The 8829-nt window shown below is 30.7% G+C and overlaps 1 protein-coding gene across 1 annotated transcript; it reads left to right on the forward strand.

Annotated features, from left to right (window-relative positions):
* The first annotated feature begins 5436 nt into the window (after positions 1 to 5436).
* LOC145166938 (F-box protein At1g47056-like) lies at positions 5437 to 7547 on the forward strand. Its single transcript, XM_079085992.1, has one exon. The coding sequence runs from the start codon at positions 5564 to 5566 to the stop codon at positions 7217 to 7219; it is 1656 nt and encodes a 551-aa protein (XP_078942118.1). The 5' UTR covers positions 5437 to 5563; the 3' UTR covers positions 7220 to 7547.
* The last annotated feature ends 1282 nt before the right edge of the window (positions 7548 to 8829 follow it).

Below are 8829 nucleotides of genomic sequence, written 5' to 3' on the forward strand. Positions count from 1 at the left end.
TTTTTAGAAATGCAATTGCTAAGTCTTCTCATTCCGCCATTGTTGATGAATTACTTCATGCAATTTATCGTAGGTCAATCCATGGCCTAGTTACACCTTCATATAGAAGAAGTCTGTCCAGAGTTAGGAAAATATTGTATCTTGAAGATGCGCGTTCCGGTTAGGAAGAGGTTATAGCATGAGTTTATGATCACAGTCTCTTATCTTGCTTGGTAGTATGCATCTAACTTTATTTTAACTAATTATTTTGAGTTTTTAACTGAATCATACAACTTTTAGCCTCATATGATCCTCTTAGTTTACATAAGTCTGTTATGTTATGATCTCTTTTATTTTCATAAAGCTCAATGTATTTGAATGTGTTGTTTTATCTTGTTGTTATGTATGTTTATTCTCTGGATTATGTTATTAGGAAAGAGTGTTTTGTTTGTTCTTTGATCCTTTTGATGTTGGCAAGATTAGAATGACACATGAAGACTCCCACTATATAATTTCTAGAGCATGTTTTAGGCTTCTTAAAACTCACTAGATATGAAGCTCATAACAATAGTGAAGGAGAGTGACGATGGTGAAGGGAGATCAGTGGTGATATTTGGTCGGCGATGATGTTCACAACAAAAGGGGTTAAAGAGAGAAAAATGTAGAAGGGGTTGGTGGGGTTTGAGGGTAAGTGGACCCTTTTTTATTTTTTATTATTAAAAACTATAACTTAGTAACAAAAAAGGAAATCTCTAAGAAAGTCTTTATATTTTGACCTCATAATCGATTTAGTCATTATATTTTTTTTATTCAATTAAGTCCCAAAATTAACAATTGTTTGTACTTTGATTATTTTGCCCAGTAAACCAGTCACCGGCAGAATATGAGGATTTTTTCACAAATATGATCAAAATATAAGGTTTTTTCTAAAATACATTAATTTTAATTTTTTATAATATTATCTTGGTATCTTAATATAATGTTTATGTGTGACACAAAGTATTACTATTATTTTACTGTATTTCTTTGCTATTATCATACAATATTCTCTTTAAAATAAAAATAAGAATCTAAAAGTTACAAAAAGTTGTCTTCAGAAAAGAAAAAAAACATTTGTTAAACAAATGATATCAATGTTGTTAAAACACAATCCTTATCATAGGATTGTATGATCACCTAGGTAAAATGGTTCTTATTAGAGATGTATCTTTCATGTTTTAAAGTATTTATTGTTAACTGAATGATGAATTGAGAGGCGGAAATATATTTTTGATGTTAATAGAATATTTTTTGTTAGGATCATATATTATTGACAACCTATATGGGATCTTACGATCACGATTTTACGAAGCAGAAAAACAATCCTATATAGAAGAAATAAAATAACTAAGATTAATGTAAGATAATACAATTTGTTAGACATAAATAATATAAAAACGATTATTTTTAAAAGATTTTTTTTTCATAATATAAAAAATACCATAATATTAATGTAAGATAATACAATCCATTAGACAAAAGAATATACTAAGAAATAAGATAATATTGAAAAAATAAAAATAAAAATAAAAAATCTTTATATTTTGATCATATTTGTGAAAAAGTCATCATATTATGTCGGTGACAAGTTTACCCGATAAAATGATTAAACTACAAACAATTGCCAAATTTTTAAAATTAATTAAATAAAAAACATATAATGACTAAATCGATTATAAACCAAAATATAAGAATTTTCTTAAATGATTCCCTAAAAAAAGATATTAGGTGTGGTAAAATAGTCATTTTATATAGACAAAGGACATTCAATATAATTTAATAAAACTATAGGGATGCAACCTATCAATTTTCTTGATTAGGGGACAAAATTACAAATTTGAACAAACCATGGGGACCAAAGTTGTAATTTGCTCTTTATAATATAATCAATAATATTTAAGAAATATATTTATTTTTATTATAAAAATTATATTTCCAATGTCTTGCTCTGTATATATATATATATATATATATATATATATATATATATATATATATATATATATATATATATATATATATATATAACTCATTCATCTTCCAATATATTGGGTCTGAAAATAACGGGAAAATGACTTATCAGTGTAATAATCTTTGTCGTTTTGTTCAAATTTAGGCAACTTCTTTATTTTTGTACACATTTGACCATTTAACTTATTATATGTGTTCACATATTGTCATTGTCACCGGCTATAGCAGGTGACAGTGATAATATGTGAACATATATTACAAGTTAAATAGTTAAATGTGTACAAAAAAAAACGTTGCCTAAATGTAAACAAATCGAAAATTTAATTATTCTGATAAGTCATTTTCCCCACTTTTAATAGTGATTTTATTTTTCATATTTCTTTGTATTATTTTTTTCAAACGTTATTTTTAAAATATCCATAATTTCCTAAATATTAATTAAATATTGAGCAATTCTAAACTTTATTTTTTAATTAATAAATATGTTTTTGTTTTGTGAAATATTTTATATAGCCTCTTATAACTTTTTTTCTTTGTTTTTAAGCATATATAATATTTTTAAAGTAAATAGTATCTAACAATAAAATTAAATAAATTAAATATGTAACAATAAGTATGGAGGGCCTTTTAAAAAAAATATATTATTTAGCAAATAAAAAAACAAAAAAAATTCTATATAATGTAAATGTTTTAAAACTTTTAACTTTAATAAACTCGTATGATACACGGATCTCACACCTAGTAAATATAACAATTCATAATTCAACGAAGTTAATGATTATAGAATTCTTAAGAAATTAATAAATTTATGATTCTAATTTGATGGTTTCAAAAAAATAAGTTTTCATAAAGTGTTTCACTAATTATTATTTGGATAAATTTGAATTATCAAATAATGCAATTTGGATCCGACTAGATAAATTATATATGGATTTTCAATTTGATTTTAGCCTACATCTAATTAATATTTTGAAGGGATGATGACTTGAAAGGGTAACAGACTTTCAATTTTGTTCATAATTAGTCACTAAACTTTTTTTCATTATCAATTTGTCACTTAACTATTGAAATTGTTCACATTTTACCCTTATGACCGGTAACAACCGGTCATAATGGTAAAATGTGAACAGTTTTAATATTTCAGTGACAAATAGATAATGAAAAAAAGTTTAGTGAATAAAGGTGAACAAAGTTGAAAGTTCGTTTCTCTCTCAAAAAATTTCAATGACTAAATGTGAACAAACTTTCCTCTTGTATTATGGTTTAGCAAATTATGTATTTTTGTTAAATTTTAACAACATTTGTTAATGAAAAAATCTATGAAATAAAAAAAAACCCCGAAAAAAGTATAAAAAACAAAAAAAACGAAACCAATATTATATGTATAAGTTTTATGCAATAAAACTATGCAATATTATATGTATAAAAATTATCCTAATATTATATGTATGAATTTTGTGTTATAAATTTATGCAACACATAAATTGACATACATTAAACCATATATGTTGTTTATAAAATAATACATACATACATTGATACATTATATATGTTGTTATACTTCATGTATTGACATACATCATATTAGTATATTTACTATTAAAAATGATATCGAAAATGAAAGTCAAGTTGTTTAGAATTTAGACATTTTTTAATTTACCCGGACAATTGATTTATATTTGAGATTGTATTTTCTTAAAAAGTTTGAATAATTATTGAAATTTATGATTATTTAACTAGACATATAGAGTTAAGTAAAACCGTTAACATGTTTTATGAAGTGTTGCACCCAAACCACCCTATCCATATTACCTTTACAAGAATATTTTTTTAGGAAAAAAATAGTTATATATTCAACAATTAAAATGACGTTATGGGTGAAAATGATCCATTTTTTTGTTAAACCAAAATCAAATTGGAAATTTTGATTTTTTATTTTGGAAAATACCAAACAATTGGTTTTTATTTCGGTTTCGGTTTTTTGTTTTTTTTAATTTATTTTCGGGGTATTGTTTTTTATTTCGTAGATTTCTTCATCAACAAATGTTGCTAGAATTTAACAAAAATAAATAATTTGCTAAAACATAATAAAAGAGGAAGTTTGTTGACATTTAGTCATTGAACTTTTTCTAGAGAGAAACGAACTTTCAACTTTGTGCACATTTAGTCACTAATTTTTTTTTTCATTTTGTATTTGTCACTGAACTATTGAAACTGTTCACATTTTACCCTTATGACCGGTTGTTACCGGTCATAAGGGAAAAATGTGAACAATTTCAATAGTTCAGTGGCAAATAGATAATGAAAAAAAAATTAGTGACTAAATGTGAACAAAGTCGAAAGTCCGTTACCCTTTCAAGTCATTATCCCTATTTTGAATTGCAAACTAGTTTTAGTTAACAAAAGCGAATAATTCTTTTTATAATTATAATTATATATTATATTTTAAAATGTATTTTGAACCAGTGGTGTAGCCAAAATTTTGTTTTAGGGTAGGCCAAATAATTACAAAATATGAATAAGTAGCAAAATACTGAAAATGGTAACAAAATGTATCTGATTTTAAAGTAAATTGTTCGTTTAATTTGGAAGTAACTTATTAATTAAGATAATAATAAAAATATTAATATACAAACCTAATGAACGTGGAATTCACTATGGAGACTGAAATGCAATTTGATATATTCAAAAAATTGTTGCATCAACTCTTTAATCTATATGTCTCAACATGTAAATTATTTAATTCATTATGAATTTAAGTTTAGAATGGAATGAGTCATGTTACAATTCAGAGCTTAGCGGTTTTTATTCAAAAGAAATATAAAGTCTAAGGGGGTGTTTGGGATTACTTTTCAAGATCAAAAGTCCTTTTTGTAGAAGGACTTTTAATAAAATGACTTTTTGTGAAAAAAGCTATTTAAAAAGTGTTTGGATTAACAAAAAAAATCTTTTGTGCTAACTTTTACATGTAAACTTACAAAAAGTCATGTTTTTGTGACTTTTTGAAAGCCATTATTTTGCTCTATGCAAAAGTCATTTTCTATTACACAAACATCTTTTGTTTATTTTTTGACTTTTTAAAAAGTTAGAAGTCAAAAGTTATTCTAAAAGTAACCCCAAACACCCTCTAAATATTATATATTTCACCTCAAATTTGTGTGGGGTGGACCAAAGTCCACTCTTGGACCCATTTAGCTGCACCTCTCTTTGGAACTTCTAATTTTTTTAAAGTAATTTTTAGACTATTTTCTATTTTATTTTTTATATAGTTTTAGACTTTTGAAAACTAACAGTTATTTTTATGCGAATAATTTTATATAATAAAAACTATAACTATAGCTATTAATTAGTTTTCCTATAATTCTATAAAAGGACAATAATAGAAAGTTTTTATTTTTATATTTAGGTGAAAGATGTAAATGTTATAGGAAATAGTTAGAAACTTAGAATAATAGTCGGGTTCAAAAATCAAACCCATTAACCCGGTTTCCACTCAACCCAGAGTCATACCCTCGCTTCTTAACCTCATCAAAACGAACCACACCCACCAGCCACCAGCCACCACCACGCCTGGATGGGCCAATCCTCTTCAACCAACGCGCCGTCGCCGCCGCGGTCAACACAGCGCCACCACCGCTCTATTAGTCTATCTTCATCTTTTTCCACTCGATCAGAAATTTTCTCTTTTATGCACTCGAAAAAGGAGCCATCTTTTGAGATTCCTGACGCTGTTCCAACTACAATCGACTATACATCTGAAATTCCCGACGAATGTTTAGCCATAGTTTTCCAGTTCCTCAGCTCCGGCGAACGGAAGCGTTGTTCCCTCGTATCTCGCCGATGGTTACTCGTCGAAGGGGAGAGTCGCCACCGCCTTGCTCTAAACGCCCAATCTGATCTCCTACCCCTTATTCCTTCAATTTTCGCACGGTTTGACTCCGTTACCAAACTCGCGCTCCGGTGTGACCGCAGATCCGTTAGTATAAATGACGAAGGGCTGATCCTTATCTCGTTCCGGTGCCCTAACCTCACGCGCCTCAAGCTCCGCGGATGCCGAGAAATAACTGATGTAGGTATGGCCGGCTTAGCGAAAAACTGCAAGGGTTTGAAGAAATTCTCTTGTGGATCTTGCATGTTCGGTGCTAAAGGCATAAACGCCCTCCTCGATAGCTGTTCTTATCTCGAGGAGCTCTCTGTTAAACGATTAAGAGGCATCAACGACGGAGGAACAGCGGAGCCGATTGGGCCTGGAGCCGCGGCCTCTTCGCTCAAAAGTATATGTCTTAAGGAGCTATACAACGGTCATTTCTTCGGACCTTTAATTAGCGGTGCAAAAAAACTGAAGACGTTGAAATTGCTCCGATGCTTAGGCGATTGGGATAGGTTATTGGAGACGATAGCGACTGCAGATAGTTGTTTGGTTGAAGTTCATCTGGAGAGGCTACAGGTGACCGATGTTGGGCTTTCATCCCTCTCTAATTGTTCCAAATTGGAAATTCTACACATCGTCAAGACACCGGAATGCACAAATACTGGGGTTGTCGCCATCGCTGAGCACTGTAAGTACTTAAGAAAGCTTCACATCGATGGGTGGAGAACAAACAGGATAGGAAACGAGGGTTTGACAGCGATTGCTAAACACAGTGCAAACCTTCAAGAACTGGTTCTAATTGGGGTCAACCCTAACTCAGCAAGCCTAGAAGCAATCGCTACAAACTGTCAAAAGCTAGAAAGATTAGCTCTATGTGGAAGCGAAACAATAGCTGATGGGGAGATTTCATGCATAGCATCAAAATGTGTTGCTTTGAAGAAACTCTGTATAAAAGGGTGTCCAGTATCAGATGAAGGAATCGAAGCTTTTGCTTGGGGTTGTCCTAATTTGGTGAAGATCAAGGTAAAGAAGTGCAAGAATGTGACTAGTGAAGTTGGAGATTGGCTAAGAGCTAGAAGAGGATTATTGGTGGTGAATTTGGATGTGTGTGAAGTTGAAACTGAAGCTGTGGATGCAAGTGCTAGCGATGGAGTTCAAGAAGATGCAGTGGAGTTTCCCCCAATCATTAGCCAGGTAACTGTTGGTGAACCTGAACGTGAACATGAACCTTCATCTTCTACCTCAAGCTCAAGTGGGCGTCGTGCATCCATCTTCAAAACCAGGTTTGGCTTCTTTGGAGTTAGGGTTTTTGTTCCTTGCACTTTCAGAAGGTGGACAAATGGTAATAGCAACACATGAGTCATGAACACACTTAAAAATTGATCAAAAGCTTGTGTTGTGTTGTTAATATCTGATTTCTTTTTTCTTTTTTTTCTTGAATTTGATCTGGAGTTGAGGTGTTGTTTTGATTTGCGTTTGATTGTAATTTGTAAGCAGCATTTGGAGTGGTGTTCACTCTAGGTGTCAAAGTTGTCCTTTTTATTCTTTTCTTCACATGGAAACAGTTGTTAGTAGGATATGGCAATGTGTGAGTGACATTGACACCCAAAACATGTTAAGTCATTTGTTTATGTTGGTTATGTAAGATTTAAAACAAATATCAAAGTAGGTTGCTGTTACTTGATTATATGTGGAACAAGGGGAGGATGAAGTATTGGTGTTATGGTTATGAGAAAATGTGTTGAAAATGTTCATAAATTTTAAGCAATGTATGTTTTAACTTTAAGTGTGTACCATGTTGTGTTGATGGGAAATTTCTTGAGTAGCACATAGGGTCAATGGACAATTCCTCTAAAGCAAGCAAGTTTTGGGAATTTTATGATTGGAATGTTGTAGTATGGTATTTATGAAGTCTATGCAAGCGAAGTCATTTTTTTTTTTGGACAATCGATGCAAAAGTTGCTCAGAACGATTTTCCGCTTGTTTGGTTCGGGTTGACTGTTGGTGATCTCAGAGTGAGAAAAGGCTAGAAGTTTTGGGTACTTGTGCATCTTGTTTGGTAAGTACAAGGTTCAAAATGACGTAAGTCGAGCCATGGCGATATCATGATGTATTTTTTATTATTACTTAATTATATTGAACAACTTATACATGCAAAAGAAAATGCATATTTATATATTAATATCAAATATATCAATTTTACGAAAATGCTATATCAAAAACTAATTATAAAAAGTTGAACAAAACCTAATGGTTTTAGCACGATAAAAAAAATATAAAAAAACCTTCTGAAAAAAATCTCATGCCCTATGCCATATCGTGCCATGAATAGCACCGCCATGTTGGGACATAAGAGTTGTGCTTTGCCGCTATGGCACGCCATAGTGCGCCTTTTAGAATACTTACCACACTTAACAAGGCAAAATGTGTTTGTTATGAGCACCCTTACATGAGCGATTGTTGACTTTGATTTTTGTTTTTTTAATTGAAAGTGGAAAATAAGTTCTTTTTTTAGCCAATTTGTTTTCTAGTTTGTACCTGTCTGTCCAAAGGAGCAATTTTTAGATCTACATAAAAATAAGCGATAAGTTTGATTAAAATAATGTTTCGATTATTTCACTTTAGGTTTACGATCATCGTTTGGGCCTTGGGAGTGAGGATATGGTTTACGACGACTCTTGCAAAAATCTTGATCATCTGCATGGGTGGCTTATATACTATCTACGACTTCTCTTCAGGGCTAAGTGGCATGATCATATGACTTTTTTTGGAATCATTACATGATCACTTCAGTTACTAGGTTGTTGTTGATCGATTCTTGAAGAGTGTGATATGGCAAATAAGGAAGGTTGGACCTTTGTGGATCGAGCAAAGGCATGCAACGAAAGAAATCAAGGTCAGGTAAAAGCTTCGGCTTTGTTTAATCTTGGAAAATGTTCAAATTTTGATACACATTCCATGTTATTTGT

The sequence above is a fragment of the Lactuca virosa genome, chromosome 3, assembly GCF_052849685.1.
Source record: "Lactuca virosa cultivar CGN04683 chromosome 3, Lactuca_virosa_CGN04683_v6, whole genome shotgun sequence".
Classification (NCBI taxonomy): Eukaryota; Viridiplantae; Streptophyta; class Magnoliopsida; order Asterales; family Asteraceae; genus Lactuca; species Lactuca virosa.